The 24,030-nt window shown below is 36.9% G+C and overlaps 1 protein-coding gene across 3 annotated transcripts in view; it reads left to right on the top strand.

Moving 5' to 3' along the window:
• The window catches only part of LOC139730771 (guanine nucleotide exchange factor DBS-like), a 187,805-nt gene that overhangs the window by 133,645 nt on the left and 30,130 nt on the right, over window positions 1-24,030 (top strand). For all 3 annotated transcript variants that reach the window (XR_011710939.1, XR_011710940.1, XM_071641633.1), the window contains exons 8-13: window positions 1,924-2,038; window positions 9,770-9,889; window positions 10,618-10,815; window positions 16,054-16,245; window positions 21,435-21,449; window positions 23,237-23,539. Coding sequence is in view for 1 of the 3 variants with exons in the window: in XM_071641633.1 (XP_071497734.1) it covers window positions 1,924-2,038; window positions 9,770-9,889; window positions 10,618-10,815; window positions 16,054-16,245; window positions 21,435-21,449; window positions 23,237-23,539 (943 nt within the window). In the remaining 2 variants the exon portion in view is untranslated. The remainder of the gene's footprint in view (window positions 1-1,923; window positions 2,039-9,769; window positions 9,890-10,617; window positions 10,816-16,053; window positions 16,246-21,434; window positions 21,450-23,236; window positions 23,540-24,030) is intronic.

Here is a 24,030-nt window from a genome sequence, read left to right as displayed (position 1 = left end):
AACTTCTACACAGAATTTTGACCTTTGACTTCTTTGACCTTTGACCTTGATTTTTGACCTATATTGTACATTTTGCTACGAAATGCTACTCCTTCGCCATTTTTAACCCGATTTCGATTCCGTTTGCTTTATATGATGGCACTAGTTGAGGGCTTCAAAACTTCTACACAGAATTTTGACCTTTGACTTCTTTGACCTTTGACCTTGATTTTTGACCTATATTGTGCATTTTGCTACAGAATGCTACTCCTTCGCCATTTCTAACCTGATTTCGATTCCGTTTGCTTTATGTGATAGCACTAGGTGAGGGCTTCAAAACTTCAACACAGAATTTTGACCTTTGTCTTCTTTGACCTTTGACCTTGATTTTTGACCTATATTGTACATTGGCTACAAAATGCTACTCCTTCGCCATTTCTAACCCAATTTCGATTCCATTTGCTTTATGTGATGGCACTAGGTGAGGGCTTCAAAACTTCTACACAGAATTTTGACCTTTGACTTCTTTGACCTTTGACCTTGATTTTTTACCTATATTGCACATTTTGTTACAAAATGCTACTTCCGGCGGGGACATATGTTACGCACCGCGTAATTTCTACTTTTCCTTGTTATTATTATTATTATCATTATCATTATTATTATTATTATATTTATTGTAATTATTATTATCATTATTATTATTATTATTATTATTATTATTATTATTATTATCATTATTATTATTATTATCATTATTATTATTATTATTATTATTATTATTATTATTATTGTTATTTTTATTATTATTATTATTATCATTATTATTATCATGATCAGTAGTAGCAGTAGTAGTAGTAGTAGTAATAGTAATAATAGTAGTGGTGGTAGTAGTATCATTCATCATCATCATCATCATCATTATAATTTTACGACTGTGACTATCATCAATAAAAACTGAGACTGGATTGATATCACTATAAATCCTCGTTGAGATGCCTGAAATGAGATTAATTGCAGTGTGTGCTTTTCTGTAGCAAAGTTGAATCCCGAATTGGAAGTACCAGGAAGCCATGTTGTCACCTCACATATAGCTGATGATTGAATGTTAGCTTTCCATCTTGGGTGAACTTTTTTAGCCATTTTTTCTGTTTTTGTTTGAAAGAGTCCACATTGTGTTATTTCTGCAGTGCAGTTTAAACCACTGCCTTCAGACTGCCAAAATCAGCGTTAGCAACTTTCCTGGTACATCATAGCGACAAGAAAGAAGGAGAAGAAGAAGAAAACAAGAAGAAAATGTTGCTGCACCCTTTCCCCATCCAGTCTTACTTTTAAAAGCTTTTCCTCCCAGACTTGTCTCAAAGAGGAAGCTTTTGAAAATCTTTGGCAAAAAGCTTTCTTGGCACTACTCCCCAATAAATATTCTGTTTAAGATTTAGAAAAGTTATTTCAAGAAGCTTTTTGGCAGTGTCACAGTTTCCTCGATATCCTTTTTCCTATTAAAGGGAAGTAATAAGCCTTGTCATTTGCTTTGTGTGTTTTTCATTACAGAAAGTTTGAAAGTAGTTGATTTGAATGAAATTGTTATGGTGTTGAATTCAACATAATGATATGATTTAATTATTTCTTTTGAAACCTCAGACCAATTGAGTTTCTGTAATATATTCTAAACATTTCTAAATCTGTGTAATACTTCGTTAGAAATACTGTTCAGTCTTCCGCATGGTTCAAGTTGGAGTTGATTTCATTCACAGTCAAATCCTCCTTAACTTTTTTTATGTTAAAAAAAAAACTTCTATATTTGCGTATGGCAAATAGGCAATTTAGTATAGAATGTCATGCCCTGTTTCTGTGGGTTGTTTTCATGCGTACATTTTATGTGTGAAGATACAGCTAAATTTTTCTTTTCTTTATTTTTGAAATGATCTTCTTGTCAAAAATCAGATTACTGGAAGAATTGGAAGGATTGGAGAGAGAGTTTGACGACACGTGGTGCGATCACGAATGCCGGTTAATCTTCTGCCTCAAAGTTCGCAAATACGAGGAGGACTTCAAAGCGGTGAGTGTGCATGCTTTTTGAGCTCCACCCAACTTGGCAATTGTGCGATGATTTCAATTTTGATTTTGTGAGAGTTGATGGTGTCCTCCCATAGTGAGACTATTTCAAACAGGCATTCTTGTGTCAGAAATCTATCTTAGAAAGAAACTTATCTTAGTGTGAAATTAGAAAAAAATATTCTGGAGCTTTTTGTTGCTGTTCCGGAAATCTTGATCAGTTGGCATGGATTGGAGCCTTGGGATGTTGATTTCAAGGAAACTAGTGCAGGTTGGACTGATAAGTATAAGTTCACACCATCTATATATACATGTATGTTATCTTCCGAAGTGAATACCATCCAATAATTAGGTCTGTCAGTCAGGTTCAGTTACTGCAAACATCAATATTTTCGCGTGATTAATTTTTGGCACTGAGCGGCTCAAAAACGTATTCATGGGTTGTTGAATTTGAGCTGCGCAATTATCAACCACTTTCACAATAAGCAGAGAAAATTGTGAAGATATTTTTGCAGATTTTGGAATTCGCGCCAGCCAAAGGTAGCGCAAACTACATGAAAATTGATGTACCGTGAAAATTTTTGCATTTACAGTATGATGTAACAGGGCACATTATAATCCATTGCTTATGCAAACTGAGTGGGTTCAACACAAGTCTTAGGAATTATGAGAATCTTGAAGGGGATGGGTTCAGTATCATCATTTTTCACGTGAGTTTGTCATCCTGGAAGGACTTGTGTACTGTAAAAGTGGATATTTTCGCGTGCCAAATTTCTCACGCTTGGCCGGGTAAGAAGAGTTTCACGTGTTTTTAATTCCGTGGAATCAAGACGTCAACTACTGGAACATACGGCAAGCAAAAATATTTGTGCGCTTCTATTTTCGCGCTAGCTTCTGGTTGCGCGAAATGCGCAAAAAATTTCAACACCGCGAAAATTTCCACTTTTACAGTACATACATGCATTTTATGTACCGTATTTCTTCCTTGCTACACATGTCTGCATTGATTTGATACAAGTTGTATCGTACTGAGGCTGCAAATTTCTGGTCAGTATAAAGTACATAGGATACTGTGAAGAGGCAACTGTAACTTATTTATAGTGGAGTATTTTGACATCAGCTTGGCTCTTGTTACTATGGCAATTTTTCAAAGCAGGTGATGAAATTTTCAAAATTCATCATTTTGATAGTCTGGTGAAGTGTGTGTGGGTTTTTGTGGGACAAATGTCAGAGTGGTTAGCTGAGGAAGCCAGTCTGTGAGTCGACTTCCCTCTCTTTCTGCACAACTTACCGTTTCCATGGCAACGGATGTTTAGCACTGAGACAGAGGACAATTTGTATATATTCCTCTCTCAGTAGTGGTTACCTCATTCTGCTGATTCATTAGCTCCCATAAATTAAGGACAGTGTGGTTATTCTAATTCTTGAAGAAATGACGAAAGGCATGCTTGTGGTGAGGTTGCAGATTAAACAGATTTCCATTTGATAACTGTCTGTTATAAAAGTTTATGAGGGTTTATAGATGAACAATGCAGATGATCTTCCCCGAGTATCATTTTAGGCCTCTAGTGACTTTTAATTGCATATGTAATATTATATGAATCGGTGAGAGCACTAGTAGAGTGGGTTTAGCTCTGGATTCTTAAATAAGTAGAGGGCCTGGGTTTGGATCTCACCTGATACAATACATCCTTGAACAAGATGTCACCTTTGACCCAGAAGCATGAATGATACTTGGCAAGACTTGGGAGATAATAGAGGCAGTTATCTCACGGAGAAAAAGGTATGCACCATAGAGACAACCCTGGGTAAATTACACACTACATTATCATTAAACAGTTATCGCAAACAGAGACTGAAATCATCCTTATACATTTAGCCCTATATGACACTTACATTTTAGGGGGAGCAGTATGAGGTTTCAATTTGTTACTGTAATTAGCTATTTTGATCTACTAAAGCTTAATTGAAACCTTCCTCAGTTTTTCAATGAATAATGTCTTAAACTCTTTGATGGTTACGATGTGATTAGAAAGTCGACATCAGCCATCATACCATATGGGCTGATCACACGGCAGAGACCAAACAAGCTTTGCAACCTCTGTTAGTCTTTCAATCTTTGCAACTCGAGGCGACGTGAAAGCCGGTCTAATGAGAAGCTTCTTAAAGATAAGTACTTAAGTGCTTTTAGTTCTGAAGCTGGCAGGGAAATTCCCCACTGTCCAGTCCCTGTGGTTCATGAATACATTCACAAGCTTTGAGACTGTCAAGGAAGTGTAAGGGAATGTGATGCTTAGAGGTATTAGTGATTGCAGGGACATTGAGAGAGCAGAACTGTGTATTTCTGAGAAAAAAAGGTAGGATTTTGGCCATTATTTTCCCCCGTCCCTTATATATCATGGAAATGTTCTGACATGCTATGCATTTGGTTTTGGTGTCCCAAAGGAATCTTAGGCACTGCTTTACCAGATACGTGACTCTGTTTTAATAGGGTACTGTAAAAGTGGAAATTTTGCAGTGTTAAGATTTTTGCGCATTTCGCACAACCAGAAAATAACAGCACATGAATATTTTTGCTTGCCATATGTTCCAGTAATTGATGTCTTGATTCCGTGGAATTAAAAACTGCCGAAACTCTTCTTACCCGGCTGAGCGCGAAAAATTAGTCACGTGAAAATATCCACTTTGACAGTATGTCTCTTTGTGTCATGTATGGAAATTCTCACATACATAATTCATTGATTCAGCAAGTTCCTGTTATCTGTTAGTTCAACTGTTAGGTAAGTAGAATGCATTACTTTTGCAGTAGCATTGTAAAAAGGAAAGAAAAAAGATTGTCTTCAGTAAACTGGATATTGTCTCTTCTAAGTCGGTTGATATTTCTTTGGAATTTTGTTCATGATTAGTCATAATGCATCATTTTAACCTGTTGGAGACGAGTCCCGAGTATGCTCAGGCAGGTGTGAATGGAAAATTCATTACAACAAAGTCAGCTAATCCTCAACAGGTTAAGATACCACTAAAGTGCTTGTTGTGCTATAGATTACTGGATGTATGATACCATAGCAAATCAAGACAATTTTAAGCAAATAATTGCTCAACTCCTTCAAAGTGGGAATGTACTTTATTTGGACCTTTCGTAGAGGAAAATGAAACGATGTCAATTTGTTTATCTCAAGGGACTTGAGATAAACAAATGTTTGGGAAAATAAGAATCATGTACCAGTTTTACAGCTCTTATAAGCCTTATATTAGATTGATATGTGAGATTAATGCTAATGTTAGATTTTGTTAGGTTTCTGAAAGGTGTTATGAACATGAAATGTAATTCCTGTTTGCTTTGATGTGGGCATGATGGCAAAGTCCACACAAAGAAGCTTTAAGCTACTTGTATGTGATGCATTTTTAGGAATGGAAATCCTGTCTACTAATTCTTTGTGACTTTATAGCTGCGTTTACCTAACTTGAGAGAGAGAATCATGTTTCAAAACATGTTCGGAAAGGCGTTTGTGGACGTGGTTTTAAACGTGATTTTTTGGGCGCAGCATTTATCTATCCATCATATAATCGCGATTCGAGTGTTGTCACTGCACAGCTGCTTTGTGCGTTTGACCCGGGAAGTAAAGGTCAACTATTTACCACCAAACGTGCCTCATCAGTCACACACAAATAATGGGTAGAAAACAAAACCCGAAATGGCTGGGAGTTGTCCTTGAGATATAACTGCATTTCAGAATGGCATTGCATTTATCTACTCACAGAACGGCGATCGTGGTCTCAAACGCGTTTCAAAACGCCCTTTAAATGGCGTTTCAAAACTGTGTTTCTAACACACATTTGAAAACACAGTTGCGTTTATCTAACCCAAGAAAATGCCTCAAACGCATTTATGATCGTGATTCTGCCTCAGAGAATTTTTAGATAAACGCAGCTAATGTCACCCAAGAGAACATTGCCTTCACCACAAGAGGAAAAGAGGGCAGACAGAAAGGGAAAAAAGATGAGGAGGGGGAGGGGGTGTCCAAGGTACTGAGATAGGCATGATATGACCTTTGGAATGACCCCAGAGGGGATTGAGTCAGAGTCTCTGGCCTCATTCTGGTGACAGTGGTCAGGGGATGAGTTCACACAGCTGCATACACAAGGCTCAGTCATACAGTACCGTATGTCCCCCCAAAAAATTACAACGGGACCCTCTGCAATGATTACTTTGAAAATAGTGAATCAATCCAAATTCAATTTCTGGGTATGAAACTATAACTCATTGCCCACATCTTACAGAAAACCCCATCCGATTTACTTCAGTGGTCACAGAGAAATTAGGAGTTTTGTAGAGCATGTCAGGAATCCTTTCCCTCCACGTTCTGTCTATTGTGTTCACACATTATGCAGATCCAAAAGCATCCATGCTAAACATGGAAGAATCAGACCCATGACATACAATTACAACAATCCACAATTCTCTGTGACCACTTAACCAAATTGAATGGGGTTTTCTGCAAAATATAGCAAGGATGTCGTATTTTATTACCCTGAAGTAGCAATTTAAACAGTTTAATCAATATTGGTATTTATCAATGCAAAAATCCAATTGTAATTGTTTTTGTCTTTGTTTTTGTTTTTGTTTTGTTGTTGTTGTTGTTGTTGTTGTTTTTTTGGTGGGGGGGGGGGGACGTACTGTACTTATTGTTCGCTTTGAAGGCATTTTGTAGAACATCGTTCCCAGTTTGAACAATCAGAGCTACATAGCCTTATTACATACCCCCTGCATACATGTTCACATGATAATGGGAAATATCTATGGTCTCTTGTGCCATATTCCATCAGGCCAAAGTCCTCATGGAACATGGCACTGTGGCTGTTGAAATCAGAAATTATTCAAGTTATTTTGTTTGTAAATATACTCTCCACATTTAGCTTTTGGTTTGTTCAGTTGTCATAGCAAATTTGTAATGCCTTTATCCCAAAGAGTGCTTGGTCATTACTCTAGATTACTGTGAAGTCTGTTCTGAAATTTGAAACGGTATTGAATTACTAACTCAATATTGTCATAATCTGGATGGATAGCTGGTGATGATGCATACTATGAAGGGGATATTGATCACAAGCCAAAGAAATGCTCTTTACAAATTCATATTCTTATCCCACTATTGATTTCTCCCCCACCCCTAAAAGATATTGAACAAAGAATGAAAGAAATGATTAAACAAAGCAGGTATAAAAGCCGGAAAAACACAACTTCTGTGCAACAAAGATAAACAGCAAGTCAACTTTCATCTACCACTTGTGATGAAGTGCACCCTCTTGTGTCAAAAACCTGCACAGTTCAATGTATTTATGAGATAGCTCAGTAGACTCTTTTTACAGGCTCTTGCATATTGCCAGTGTATGAATATATGCTGACAACAAGCCAGAGAATTATCTGTAGGAACTGGCTCTAGAGTCTGCAAAGGAAGCGCGCTCCCATTGAGGTTTTAGGGGGATTTGTGGTCTTAGCGAGGAAAAGCAGAGCTGGCGCCTCAGACTTATCTCATTATGGTAGAATTATGTAAGTTTAATGAACTGCTTGGGATTGTTATCAGCCAATGCTATGAAAGTCCTGTTGGATTCACTCCATATCAGTTCTCCATTGTCAAGATCATTGCAAGGGTAATGGAAGCCCAGTCTACTTCACTGTCTGCTTGAATGAATTATGTTTTACACTAATGTTCCTTTAAAATCCAAAATACCTCCTAATCTTTCAACCAACCTATGACTTCATAGTATTTACAGTTGATAATTGAATATTCATTAGATTAAATTATGCTATGTTATGAATATTTATGTTATGCATTATGTTATGAAAAATTATGTGTATGTTATGAATTATTTGTACTTGAGATAATGCAAATCAGTTTGTATCCCACAAATTCCTTAAATATAAAATGCTTTCTCTCTCGTTACATGGCAGCATAATTCACAGTGAACATCATGATCAGTAGAATGTATTGTGCAATCATGGATAAAGAGATTCTTGACTACAGGATAGTCCTTTTATATGTGATAATTATGCATATAGTCATCTTTCTTTTTGGCATTAAAAGTGACTGTTTTTCCTATTTGTTCTGTATTTTGTGGATACTAATGGTAGTATTGTTCTTCCTGCATACATTCCCTCACTCTAACCTGAAAAATTCCTAAGAAAAAAACTGACAAATGTCTATGAAAATGTGCAATGTAAAATGTTTTTAATAGCTCAGATGTTATATCCAACTGGTTCTAGAAAAAAGCTGTTGACATTGTCTGTAGAATGTTATAGCTTCTGGCATAATTCTGGAATAATCATTCTAGAATTATAGTTATAATTATAATTCTAGGTCTGATCAAATTAGTTGACTAGAGTTTAGAGTCTATTAATCTTGATATTTCATTGAAATGAGTTATCCATATCAAAAGAAGCTTTCATGTCATATTGCCAATAATCAGATACATGATGTAGAAATAATAATGACGTTGACCTGGGAATCATTGGAAATCAATATGCTGAGATATCAAAGTCTAAAAATAAGTTGCAGACTACTATACTTTACATCAACAGCAAGATCATCAATCTCCTCATACAGTGTTCCCTTTTTGTCTCTTCCATGTATCTTATTTTCAATTCTTATGTTCTACTCACTTTTTTTTTTAATGCTAAAAGGTTGAAGCAGATCAGCATGTTTCACTTTTCTGAACAAAAGCGGAAATGCTGTAGATTGAGAAAATGTTATGGCAGCATTTTGAGAAAGCTATAATTAGATGGTGTTGCCAGTGAAGTAGTGACTGCAGTTTGAAAGAGACATCCTGATTTGACATGATCCATTGCTGGTGAATTCCACTCGTAGACAGACTTATGTCATGGGCTATTCGTTCCCCACTTGGGCTGATTTCCCCACCTGCATGCCTGTCTAATTACCATTTTCATCAGGCTTGCATTAAGACTATTCCCCTGTTATGTGAGTGCCTGGGCATTTCAAGGAGCTTGACATTACAAGGGGGCGGGGGAATGAGAAGGGAGAGGTTGGCCTCCTCCTAGACTGATCCATATATTAAATTGCATGTGTAGAACATACATGTACAGTTACTAAGTGTTAAAAGCAAGCTAGCCACATCGATGCTCGACAGACACATTGCATAAGAAAAAGAAAATCATAATCTTCTGCATGTAATTTGAAGCTTTAAATATATGTCACCAGTTCAGACATGTAGCACTAATGTACATAAAAAAGGTAGAAAATTCCAATCTTACACAGTTCTCCTTGAATGCATTGTGTAAGTTTACAATGTAAGAATATTTCCTGGTGTAAACGTGGGAAGTTTCTTGTCAACCTTCTGCTGCCTTTTAAACCTTTAGCGGATCATAAAAAGGGGGTATTTTTAGCACCATCGAGGATCACTTTCAAACTTTAGCTGTGATGCTGTCACTCAATGTGCCATCTCCTGCCTGTGTGATTACATAACACTGATTACATAACATAACACATAAAGCAGTCGTGAAAGCAAAGTCTGTGTCTTTCAGGCGGCGAGAAGACATGCTCCTAACCATAATGGAATCATTTCATGTTAATCTGATCATTCATTACGCAGACAATATTTTATGCTCTTGTAAGGATCGAGAGACTTTAATTGACATCATTGTTGGTATGTATGGTATAATTTCTGATGAACAAACCTATTAATGTTTGACTGGTTTCCCTTTACTGTTTCTTGCCTGCAGGTGTTATTACTCATAGACAACATCTCGGAGAAAATCAACCTCGAGGGCAGTATAGGCAACACGGTGGAAGAATGCAATACATACCTAGAAAGACACTCCGGGTTGGAGGTGGAAAGCCAGGTACACACATCTACATGTAGCAAGGAATAACCTTGTCTTACTTCGATCACTTCATGTAGTCTGTAATAGGATCACACAATGCTTAGCTACTGTAAAACTAGAAATCTATGCATTCATGAAACTTTCGCTACATTTTGCGAGGAGCCAGAATTCACAAAAGTAGAATGCTTGCAAAAATGTTTGTCTACTCGATGCATGGAATGCCAATGGCAATTCACGAAAGTTTGGCTGTCGGCTCTTTTAACTCGTGAAAGTTTTATACCATTATTGTTTCTGGTTTTTGCAATATTTTGCATGGTTTTGGTTTGTTTGTGTTTTTGTTTTCAAGACAGAATGGATAGAGTCGTATGCTGCTGAAATCTTTCATAGAATCTTTGTGTAATGGTGTGATTTTGAAGAAGATTGCGTTGGTGTTTTAATGACAATTTAACTTGAGCAAGGCTTGATAGTTCTGCGGGCAATCCACATTGAAAGAAATGTTGAGTAAGATACATTTTATATAATATGTATGTCATCAACTTTTTTGCTAATATTGAACATAAGAACCCAGTGGGATGCAAGTACAAAAGTAATTATATATACAAAACAGTTGAAGTATATGAAATGATGGATAGACTTTTTCATATTTTCTGCTCAAGTCTTCAGGTATTATAGTTTCATCCTCATGTAGAAAAAATATGAAGCTACACATGTATAATCCTGAGTGATTGCAAATATCTGTATGGTAGGACGCCCTCGATAGAGCAGAAAAGTCCAATACCCTGGGAGAGGACCTGCTGAAGAGTGGCAAGTTTCCCCTGGAGTCGGCCAGCGTTAGACCAAAGTGTACGGAGCTAGAAAGCAGAGCCAAAGCTCTACAGGAAAAGCTGGAAAAGAGGAGAACGATGCTGGAGCGGTCACAAGAACTCCACCATAGACTGCAGAAGGTGAGGATCCGTTAACCCTTTAACCCTTTCAGATCTATTTCTTGAAAGAACCATTAATATTATATGATGCAATAAAGTGGTCACAAGTGGTGACATGAACTCCACCATAGACTACAAAAGGTGAGGATACATTAACCCTTTAACCCCTTCAGATCTATTTCTTGAAAGAACCATTGATATTATATGATGCAATAAAGTGGTCACAAGTGGTGACATGAACTCCACCATAGACTACAAAAGGTGAGGATACATTAACCCTTTAACCCCTTCAGATCTACAACTGTATTTCTTCAAAGATCTTTTGATATTTTATGCAATTAAGTTTCCAATGGTGACAAGAACTCCACCATAGACTACAGAAGGTGGGGATTAACCCTTTAACCTTTCAGATTTATTTCTTCAAAGAACCTGATATTACATGAAGCAATAAAGTGGTCACAAGAACTTCACCATAGATTACAAAAGGTGAGGATTATCCCTTTAACTTTTTCAGATCTATTTCTTCAAAGAACTTTCGATATTTTATAAAATAAAGTTACCAATAGAGACAAAGAACTCCACCAAAGACGACAGAAGGTGCTCAGGATTAACTCTTTAGCCCTTTCAGATCTATTTCTTCAAAGAACCATTGATATTACATGATGCAATAAAGTGGTCACAAGGGGCCACAAGAACTCCACCATAGACTACAGAAGGTAAGGATTATGCTGGGTTCCTGCTGTCATGCGACCATTAAATTTTTGTTTATGCTTTGATATCACAATTTGCACCACAATTAAAATGGTGGTCTTGATCTTAGAGTAATTGTGGTGATCTTACCAGATTTTGATGTCAGTCATGGCAGTCATGTTGATTGTAGAAAATTTTTGAAATGCCCAAAACTCTTCTACGGTCATCACGATTGCCATAAATGACCTCAAGATCTGATGATATCACCATGATTACTCCGTAATTGACACCATGACTTCAGTCATGACGTAAACAAAAACTCCATGGTCAGCTACTAATGGCCAATCACAGCATTTATCGCGGATCACATGACAGCGGGAACCCAGCATTAATCTTTGAACCCTTTCAGGACTGCTTGTGTAAAGAACTATCTTGATACTGTATGTCATAAAGTTGCTCAGTGATACTGCATAGCAGTGATTATATTCCACATACCAAGGATCTTGCTATAGGATTGGTCAAGAGCTGATCACGTGATAAAACGTAGTTTTGCCCATCACATCACCTGAGAAGAAAAGTTCGTTACACTCTATGATGATAGTCATTTTGTTTCGCTGATCTCTTAGTGCACACAGTCCTAATGCGCGATACAACTTACACGCGCGTGGCGGGGCGCGGAGCAAATTCATTGTTTTGTCATCTACGCACATACGTCTAAAGTAAATAAAGAGGTTATAGAATCTCTTTGAAAGTAAACTACGTAGCCTAAGCCCTGAGGATACCTGAGACAGCTAAAACGGTTTCAGATGTAGAATAAAATGGGAGTATCTAGGACCCTAGATGTGGAATATAAAGCAAATAATCAACTTTTAGTTTCAGGCAATGAGACAAACTATCACTTCCTCGGCGATCTGAATGTGTACGCTATCTTTCCTCAGCTGCGCTTCGGAAAGATAGCTAACCCTAACCCTTCACCAACGTTGATTATTTGCTTAATATATATTCTCCTTGCTGTAAATTGCTCAGATCTTTCATGAACATGTGGTTGATTGCAACTGGTTAACAAATTACCCTTCATCCGCATATTAAAGCAAGCACGGACTATTCTGTGTTTTGGTTATAATGCTGATAAGGTATAATTTGTCAATCAGTGGCAACAAAACCAAGAATTCATTAATCTGAATGAATATGCAGTACCTGCTGTTATAAGGATTGGAACCAGTACTAGCTTTTGGGCATAGGCTAGGTAGTCTGGTGGATACAACACACGTCTTTGTTATCAAGATATCGTTGGTACAAATCCAACTAGAGTATGTAATATTTTTGTTTTGTTTTGTTTTAACATATGGTTGATTTCTCCAAATTTTACTGTAACACTAATTCCAGCCAAACAGGTCACAGAGGTGTAAAAATAGTTCCACATGCAGGCAGCTCTGAAACAATGGAAATTACACCGTAGGTGGATGAGAAAATTTTTCTTTTAATGGGCAGCTTGCATATCCATGCCAATTGGCACACAGTAATTAAGTATAAGGTCGGATGTATGCACATTTACCAAGATCATGTGTGTTGTATTTAATTGCTGCCAGATTTTTGGCAAAGAAAACATTGCTTCCCAAACGAGACTGGTGACTGCTGGCTAAAGGCAAACATAACTGACATCATAAAATATACAATTGTATGAGCCTCCGTTAAATATGAAGAATAAAAAAGCAAGCTAAATTAGTGCACATTTTGAGACAAAATGTTAACCCATTGAGGACGGACTGATTTTACTACGACATGCATTTCCCGCAGACGCCTGCCTGAGGATACTCGGGACTTGTCCTCAACGGGTTAATAAGGAAGACCTAGTGCAGGAAAGAGACACAGAATGGATAGGGAAAGAGAGAGAGAGCAAGAGAGAGTTGGGATAGGATGTGTGTGATAAGATAAGAGAAAGATACCAAATTTAGGACTTATTCTCTGTTTGTTTTATTATTGGATCACTTTGTATGTTTGTTTTAACAAGAAACGTGTCGAAATTTGCAAGGAAAGGAGTCTATTGGCGGGGTGACAGAGAGAATGGTGGATTGGCCCCGTTATGTTTCCATACATTTCCTGTTTTGTTTGTCAGTCATATGGAACCTTTAGTTTTTATCGAAAGAAGGCAAATTTTTTGCTGAATTGCATAATTTGTATTTTCAATCCAGCTCATTTTTCATGTAGAATTTAGAGTATTTTAAGATGGCAACAAAATAGAAATATTTCTAAAATATCCCATTTGTGTCCATAGGTTTTGCCGAAATGACAGCTGTTTGTTTCCAAGTACATTGAGGATGAGAGAGAAATTTGGGAGCAGGAATGAAAAGTATCAAAAAAAACTGAAAATATGAAAGAAATAATGCCCCCCCAAAAAAAGAGAAAGATATAAACTAGTTGGGAGTGAATGTGTCAGTGAGGTGAAAAAGAGGGAGGACAAATCTAAAAGATCTAATTTCTGTATATTTCATAAAGACAATCTCATAAGTCAATCCTATTCAGCCATTGTTTTGAATGAGCGTCTGTCTGCTCCATTGGCAAATCACATCTGTCGATGCAGACAGCCTTACATTGTCACATGTCCGAAGATGTGGGGCTCTGATCCCTCGCTTGGCTGAAAATTCATCCTGACAGGATAGGCTGCTGGTCTCCTGAGGAAGACCAATGATAAAAGTCTTTCCAACTTGACCCTAATTCTCATCCCAGTCAAAACATCATTAAGGCAGGTACAACTACCATGAGATAGAATTTAATTCAGAGCTGTTTAAAACACAAGGGTGAGCAGAATTAACACCTGTAATGCAGATCCGTTCCTCTTTCGCTCTCGAACAGCTTACTTCCCGAGGCATAGTTTGTTTTTCCTTCCGCCTTCTGGGCAGGAAATATCCCCCTTCTTACACCCCTGTGCCACTTTCTGCCCATCATGACAACTGTCTGCTGAGATAATTAGGCTAATTTGACCCCCTCCCCTTTCTCTCGCTTGCATGGTTTGGTGAGAATTGGTCTCAGTTAACAAGACATACTCACATCCTGGCAGTAAAAGACTTAAAAGCATAAAATGCCATCATTTGCCATTCGCTGCTCAGTGTTCAGAGTCTCTGTTAACCTTGATCGCTGACACCTTCACCCCTTCAAGGCGATATTTGTGAACAAGTCATGATGTTATAGTGATAAGTGTGTTCACAAAATGAAAGAGATAAGTGTTTGCTTATTTAGGATTGTTTGAAAAGAAGTTTGTAGAAGTGCTAATGATACTTGCGATTGGTGGTTTGTGGAAAGTTTGTAAATATAGCAATAAATCCCAATTAAAAACTTCATGATTACCACATATGTGGTGTAGCTTAATCAGGTATTCTGTCTTCTTACCTAGGATGTGATGGTTTTGTGAAATATACAATGCTATAAAACAGAATGTCGGTATATATGTGCATATTAAAAGTGACTTTCACTCTCAGTTAAAAAGGTGATCAGAGCCCATGATGTTCAAAGTGCCTGATTTGAGATAATTCATGTATTTTAATTTTCTGCTGTCAGGAGTAAAAAAAAAAATAAATAAACATGAGAATGTGATGAATATATATTGCATTATTTCAAATCAACATGAAGTGTACAAATGATAGCTCAGTACAATAAAAATGAGGATAAAGTCTTGAAAACAGCAATATCACGAATGAAACATACATGTATTTAGTCCTATTTTCATACTTCTCAACCCACAGAACTAAATAAAGTTATGTTCATAAAGGGGATGTTTGTGTTCAAGATGTATTATACATGAGGCACATGTTGGGAGTCAGAAGAGAGAGAGAGAGGGGGGGGGGTTAAGGAAAAGAGGCTAGGCTGGGACGGTGATTCAATTTGGTTTGAGTTACGGCTTCTTCCTCCTCCGAAATCAACAACTTTTACTGACCCCCTTTACAACCCCATTCTTTATCTCTCCTTCCTTTCCCCATCTTCTTCCCCCTTCTCTCTTTCCTCTCCTTTTTTACCTACCCTAATTCATTCTTCTCTCTCTCATTTTATATATCCCTCTCTGTATATATTTCTGTCAGTCTGTCTCTCTCTCTCTCCATTGTTACTTTCAATTGCTTTATATTTCTTCCATTCCTACTTTTTCTTTCATCACATTTCTGTCTTTCTATTTATCCTTACATTTTGTTCTTTCTTTCATCTTTCTGTCATTTTAATATTTCCATTTCTCTCTCTTCTCTCTCTCTCTACATCTCTATGTGTCTGGTCTGATCTACCACTTGGTCTTTCTAATTATCTAGTTTTTCTCTTCTTTCCTTCCATATACCTTCTGTCTATCTTTCTCTTTCCTTTTGCTCTCTCACTTAAGTCTCTTATCATTTTCTTTCTTCCTGTCTTCCATCTCTCTCTTCTTTCTCACACACAACACTCACACAAAAACTTACTCATATTTACCTTCTGTCTCTCCTCCCCCCAAACTGGGTTGCTACTTCATATCTTTCTCTACGTTTGTCCATATTTCTGTCTCCCCTTCTGTACCTCGCATTCACCCAATCTTTTGTTGATGTCTCTGTCCAGGCCAATGATTGGTGTAGTGACGGCATGAAGCTGCTGGCTGCGCAGGAAATGGACCAGTCGCAGTCAAAAGAGGGCGCCGAAAAGTACCTGCGTCACATCGATGGGGAGCTACGACGAGCCAAGGAGCTGAAACTGAGCGACCCACGAGAGTTCCGACAGATGTTTGCTGATATCCTCACCATCGACGGCAAAGTAAGTTGGCTTCCTTCACCTCCTGCCTCATTTCTTGTTTGTGTTTATGTTTGTGTTGCCATTGTTAAAAATCCATGTTATTGTCGTCTTGCAGCTATTCTGTAGTTCTGAATTTAGTCATTTTTTAACCTTTTTTAGCCTGGGCATTTTTTTTTTTTGGGGGGGGGGGGAACTAAGCTATTTTACTGTAATGCATGCCTTCCACAGAAAATACAAATAAAAGATAAAAACAAAATATTTATACCTTTGTAATTTTTGTGGTGATTGCTTAATAAGAATTTCTGTAATAAATCTGTAATGAATTTAATGTGACTTTTCAGTCTTGCCTGTATTTCTGATTGGAACTTCAAAACCCCATCTAATTGGCAAATTTATAGAAATGTTTAAAATTGTGCAAACTATAGCCTAGGTTCTACACATGCTACACTCTCTGACTAACTCTGCTAGTTCGATAAAAAAGTATATATATAAAAAATGAAGTTTTCTACTTGCTATAGTAAGTTGGGTTTTTTTCAGTCATAAGATCTTTTTTTAAAAGTCAAAAAGTAATCTGTCTACATGTGATGGTTGGTATGTTATTTTGTGTGCTGTTTATTGTTGTTGTCTTTCTTTCTGTGCATGCACATTTAACCTCTGAGATTTATTGTAAACATTTACCCCTCACAAATCTCCTTCCCAGTTACCAATAGCGTGTCTTATTTATAAGTCATAAAATCCCAAAATTTTACTCTTGATTTTGAGATGGATATTTATATGTTAGTGATTCTTGTTTTTCAGCTTTCCAAAGTGCATTATTATTATCTTTTTTATTTATTTATTTAATATTCATTTTTTATTACAATTATTAATTTTATTTTATTTATTTATATTCATGTTTTTTTACAACTTGCCAAAAACATAAGCATGATGTAGAATTTGCTGATAATCAGATATCCAAGATAAGGGGAACAGAGGAGCTACGAGCTTCATACACCTAGGTAGCTCCCAGTCCTCAAGAAAAAAAAAAATCAGTAATATCAACCAAGAAAGACAAACTTTTAGGAAGGATAGCTAAAATGGTCATACCTCAAAGACAAATATCAGTTCGGACACGTTTGACACAAAGGTTTATTTTCCACTCCTGAAGAGCAGTGCGCCAGTAATTCATGCGTCCAACTTTTGGTCCCGAGTTAATTTACATATTTACAACTTACTTTCACACAAATTATATGATACTTGTTTTTATATGATCATCTTTGTCCCAACACTAGATGTGAAATTCGTTTCTTAATGAGCTCTTGGTTATTGGAGCTTTTAATGTTGACAGTTTATATTCAAATTACTGGATGAAAACAATATTGTGTTGATTGCTCATTATTTTGAATGTGGTTTGATGTGCCTAAGTGGATTTGATTGTTTTCTTCTTCATCCAACAAAGTTTCTCTGTGTGTAGTTCTGTTATGTTACTGCTTTTTGTCTGATTTTCTGCTTACGGTAGCATACTTTCACCTTTATATGGTTTTAGTTTACTAATATGTCTGTTTGTTCACAAAGCGTAAATGTGTGCTATGGTGCTTGCTTTTGGGATACATATCATAAAGCAGATCTTATTGCAATTTTTGTATCATGTATGTGTACAAAGTATGTACGTGTCCATGTTGTCATATGAAAGACCCACATGTGTATGACCATTACAAGTCTTTTCTGAGTTTTATATATATTTTTTATTGCCACTTGGTGAAAGCTTTTCAAAGTATGGTAAATCACATGCGACAATGTCACCCAACTATTCAGATGCAAGTAACATGATGATATTGTTTACTCGTTGTTATGAAGTTAAAATGTGTCTCTTGTAACAAGTATGGCCTTCAATGAGAACACATAGAATGGCATACGTTTGTGACATTGCAATTATTCTATTTTGGGCGAAACTTGCTGTTTTTTTCTTAAAGGGTGTCATCAGCATGCTAAAGTTCTGGAAAGGTGATGGGATTAATTTTATATCTTTCAATTTTCACTTTGGATTAAATGATTACAAACATCCCTTAAACACAGCTAAACCTTAATGAAGGTTGAGGGTTACGTGGCTAAAAGTGAGATATATATCTCACAAAAGAGGATATTTATTGTTAGAAAAGTTCACAGATACTAAGGTTCTTCCAGCTGAAAATCTGCTAATGTGGACAGAGGTGTGCACAGAATAAAGTTGTGATGTTATTTCTCACACTCCATTCAACTCATTGCATGCAAGATTTGTTGATTCTCAATAGAGTTAATGCATGACATATCTTGGTCCGGTACAGCTTGTATTGTATGTAGCGAGTTAAGGGCCGTCATTGTGCCAATGAACTGGAAGCGGAACTCAGGCTTATTAATGGAAGTGTACAGTGTGCACAAGAGTAGTATGTTGGAGTGAATGACATTCTCTGGTTGCTTGACAATGAAGGCTACATCCTTCAGATACATTTCTCACATTCCTGAAATGTTGCACAGACAGCTAGCAGTCAAACATATGTGACCCGCCACAACAAAAGGATCCTAAAGTCGCTGACCGCTGAGCCGAGAAAATTGAGTTTGAAGTCAGATCATCAGAATTGGTCAAAACGATCAGATTTCTGTTTTTGGCATAATTTTGCAGTCTGCTGTATCGTCTATCATCTGCCGAAATTTCGAAGCTAAATGATCAAAGGAAATCCAAGAAATTAGTTTTTTCTAAGCAATGATTTTCCGACTTTCAGCGGAAAATAAATGTGTCTCTGCCCCTAGCAACGAGGGAGTGATCTTATTGGTCAGTGTGTGGCATCCTGGTTACTGTTGGTCGTGCGTAGACCGCTGGCGCTAAGCTTGAATGAATATCACGGAGGTTGCTAGGAGCATACCTTCTATTGTCAAGATGTAAAAACTGTCTCACCTCCCCTTGATCATGATAGGGTCGGAAGGAAAGCTTTGAAGGCAGTTTTCTCAAAACGCTGATTTCCTAAACCACTTTACATGCTTTCATAAAAGTATTAATATCTCCGCAACCAAGTACTTTTATGAGTCGTGTTAAATATGAAATCAAAGAAGAAGAATAAGGGAATAATCTCATGTCATTTTCAGAAAATCGTCCTCCCCCGACTTTCGGATCCTTTTGTTGTAGCGGGTCACATATCTTTATATCCTTTGTGTCTGTCCAAGTTAGCACTGTGGTATAATGGTGAACTAATTTCGCTGTATTGAGTGCCTTGTGAGATCTCGGTGTTTCTAATTCTTGTGATTACATGCCTGACTAATAAGGAGACATTTGTAAGTTTATGGGAATGCAAGATTGCCAGCTGAATGTAAAATCCTTAAAAATTTTGCAGGTGGCGGAATCTGCGTGTGGGATCTTTAATGCATGGCTCTTGTTTTTTTTAAGAAAATTTTCCGCTGTTTGAAAGTACATGTGCACAACCTCACTCAAGAGGATAATTAAATAATAAGACCATAAGCTTTGATTCTGTTTTGCATTAACATTTCCTACCTTTAAGCAAATAGTGGAGAAGGGGTGTTTTGCTTGATTTTTATTAATCAATATATTGCTGAAATATTTATGTAGAAAGTAAATATCTCTCTGCAGATTTTGTTTTACCTTGTCTAGTAAATCATAATGAGTACTCAGTACTCCAGGGGTTAATAAGAAGTGTTACTCACACAAGCAAATGGCTCTTCCTTACACGTAATCAAATTTGTGGGACCAGGTGATGACACTGCTCATCAAACCAACCAAAAACTGTGCTGAAATGTTCATTTAAACTTATTAAGTACTTCCTCAAGATGCTACCTTACAGTCGTGTCGAGAAGATGTTCTCTTTGTTACTTGATGATGGTGAAGTATTTCAGGAATTCCATGAAAAATGCTGATGTATAAAGAAATAGCAAGACTGGAGAAATTTGCCAAAAATATCTGAGTGTGTAGTCAGACTCACCTGCCAAGAAGACATCAATCCAAGTTAGCCAACTCTGAACGGGACATTTTCTGATACAAAGAGTTTAACAAAGATTTAAAGAGAAGGGGGCGGGGAATCAGATGGGGGGGGGAGCACTCTCCTTTGTGACTGATATTGCTGAATATTTAATAAACATGTACAGTGTACAAGGTAGTATAATGCTTTGCTAGCCATTCACTGCTGTGCTATTTATCAGTATTAAGCCTGTTATGATTTAGGCTACTGTAGAATGCTACAATTAGCAAAAGAATAACAAGATGAGTTTAAGGTTTCACTCATATTTTCCCCAGGATCACATTTTCGTATGCCTATTTTGATTCTCTATGTTTTGATATAAGATGCAGATGGAAACTGTACAGTAGAAATGTGGGTACAAGAATGTACCTGTAAATATGACAGATAGCATGTAGGATCACGAGTGTCAAACAACTATTCATAAGTCATGTGCACAAAACAGTGAACATTCCAGCTACCCCCTTTTTCCAGAATTTCCTTTAGTACTGAAGGGATATTCCAGTCAATTTTGAGTAAAAAAACAAAAACAACAAAATAGATAAAAAAGAGCTTTTCTTGAAGATGAATGTTCTATGAAAACTATATGAGTTGTTATGTTTCATTGATGTGCTAATTGCTTTTAATCTAATTATTAAAGTTGCATTCATAGTAGCCTACTTCTTTGATTTGTGTATGCATGCATACAATCTCTCTGTGTGTGTATCTATATATACATATAGGGATGGCTTAAAGTTATACATGATATTTATGACAGGATTTTTTTCTTAGATTAAGAAAAACCAATGAATGTATACTCATGTCACTGATACCAAAACCGGAAGACATGCTGTTGAGTGAAAGATATTCCTCGCTGATGGTAAAAGAAAAAGATATTAATAGAGAAGATCTGAAGGTAATGGTATGCAGATTATAGCTGTTTTCTGCAAGATGTGGATGTTCCTGTCGTTAGCAAAACAATGGTACTGTACCTCTTTTGCGACATACACTGTAATGAAATGATACTTCCATGTATGTGACTTGTATGTAACATTTTGTCTTGTTCACCTTCCTATCACTGACATATAAATGTATAGACTCAGTTTGTCTTGCTCGTGTGTCTCATATTACCCCAATATTTCTATTAAACTATTTTCCTTTCTTTTATCCCTGGCTCCGCCCACTTTTCCTTCCTCTCCTTGTCAATCATTTCCTCATCATCCAATCCACTCGCTCCCTTTGTCAACCAAGTATGAGCAGCACAAGGTAATTAGTGGGGTCGCACTGTACAATGACACTCGCATAACTGTGTGAAGATCTGAATTGAAGCCCCTCCCTCTGCATGAATATTCATTACACTGGCATGATATTTGGATATTCATTACACTGGCATGATTTTTTTTGTTTTGTTTTTTGTGCACATAGTCGCATGATGTCCATTCACTTATCTTACATAGAAACATCCAGATTTTTATGTTCTGGATGAAAGAATCCAGTGTGAATACTGAGATTTTCTCTTTTCAGGGACAAATAAAATTGCTCTGTGGTGTTAGAAAATAAAAGAAATATTTGCATACATATTTATAATTATATCATCCATTTTGTTTTGAAATCAGAGCCTGCAAACTTTATGTATTTCTGTTTTTGACATTATTTTGAATATGTGAATGGTGAGCATAGTAATTAGTGAAAAAGAAATCGTCACATTGTCAGCGGCTGCCTGTTGTATCGACAAAATCATTCCGGCACTTTGTATAATTCGTGATTCTGCTTCTTCTTCTGTCGTATGATGCAATACAACGGGGTGGGTGAGGGGTTATAGACTTATAGGTTGATATCTAAGCTGCGGATCCAGTTCAGGGCAGTATCACTAGGTTCTGCTGACTACTGGCAATGGTATCACCACATTTCATAACAACTGCATATTTTGAAACTTCCTGGGAAGTCATATCCTAAATGTTAGATATTAAGAGTGAAAGGATTGGCAAACTATCCTACAAAGTGTACATCAGTGTCCCCATGCTGTTATCTTAAAGTCTGATAATGGTAAATATCCATCAACAGAATCATGGTCTTCCATTTCTAATGCATGTCAAAGGATGAGTTTGACTTGGTTGTAACCTTTTGAGTCATGTTTTTTTCATCATTATGATTTCTTTAAGTTGATCATTTTCATTCACATTTGAATATTTTGTTGTTGAAGTTGCCTCCATTTCATAATTTAAAAAAATGATTATCTATTTGATGAAAAAGAGACTTTTATTTCCTGATTTTATCACATTTGCATTTTTATTTGATTTTCAGATATCATTTTGTTATGTGGTTGTATTGACACTTTTAGAGATGAAATCTGCATGCTAAAGTAGCAAACAAGTTAATTTGTTGGGGTTTTTTGTTAAGATTTCAGTTTCATTACTTCAAAATTAAGATAGAGAGTTTTAAAACTTTCCCTTCAATATATTCTTTCATAAAATGCACTTTGAATTGAACATGCTGTAAAGAAGAAAGTTTCTTACTGTGACTTATTATGTTTTATAGGATGAAAGGTCTTCTTTTAATGTCAATCCAAGAGATTAAAAAGCCTTTCTTTGGTTCGATGGTACAATTTATAGGATTCCATTTGCCAAATTACTGTAAAATCATAAATATTCGCGAATTGCCTCTTGCATTCTGTGCATTGCATAGACAAAATCTTTCTTGCGCATTTTAAGTTCACGAATCCTGGCTCCTCGTGAAATTCACAAAAGTTTTGAGCATGCCAAAATATCTGGTTTGACAGTTTGTGCAGGATTTATGAAAGAGACGGCCCTAACTTTTTGTGAAATAAAAGGCAGAAGTGATTACTTAAAACAATGTGAAAATCTCCAGCTAGAGTAAGTGTGAACATGTCTGTTTGCATTTATGTTTTATACATTTTATGGCAAGGATTGCAGACATTTTGATACCTTGTCTAGTTAGTGTATGTTACGGAATGTAGCTTACAAACCTTAAATGAGTGAGTTGTGTTCATGTTAACTGGATTAGTGATATCCATAAACTATCTCCATCCCTAGAACCTTGTGAGGGAAGCTGTAACCAATATGGAGGACGTCAAGGCACTCTTCGAGAAGCGGCGGGAGGGTCTCAAGAACATTATCGCCAAGTTCGAACGGCCCGTGGTCAAGACTGCCCCTGTGTCGCCCCTCCCACACACCCCTGCTCCTGCTACCACCACTCCACCACCCCACCAGGCCTCTCCGTCCCCCTCACACAGCTCCCCCTCCCCCTCCCCAGGGGGAAGGCTGGGGCTCCCATCCAACGGTCACTCATCACCCCACTCACCGAGGCAGAAGAACAAGAAGGGGAAGGGACAGAGGGTAAATTTACATTCTTCATCTCAACTGCTTTGTCATACAGTTGTATGTGTAAATCATATTTCACAGTTAAGTTGTTTATAACCATGACTTGAATTTAGGAATGATCTTAGCTCATGGAGATGACACTTTGAAAATGTTCTAATTTAGATTTTTGTTACACCCAATGGCATTAGTATCCACAGTAGGACCATATCTGGCATGTGTGTGATTATAAAGACCGGTTTAAGAGCGCACTAAATCCTTAAGTTATCAAGTGCACCACTACGTAAGGACAGCAAAGGAAGGATGGTTTGTTCCACTTGACCATTTTGCTCTCCCCGTGGTGAGAGTTTTGGTTCCCATGGGCAAGCTTACATGTAGAGATTCAACTAGCATTCACTGTGCACTATAATTAAGTTGACCTATTCATCAAACATCCATGAAATTTAACTACTTACATTGTACCAACAGCCATACTTTATTTCTGTATAAATGTTGTTTATATGAAGGTC

This window comes from Diadema antillarum, unplaced genomic scaffold (assembly GCF_040938485.1).
Source record: "Diadema antillarum isolate AM-2024a unplaced genomic scaffold, OU_Dant_1.0 seq00000333_RagTag, whole genome shotgun sequence".
Taxonomy (NCBI): domain Eukaryota; kingdom Metazoa; phylum Echinodermata; class Echinoidea; order Diadematoida; family Diadematidae; genus Diadema; species Diadema antillarum.
Note: the sequence above shows the minus strand (reverse complement) of the source record. Positions and strands in the feature narration are given on the sequence as shown.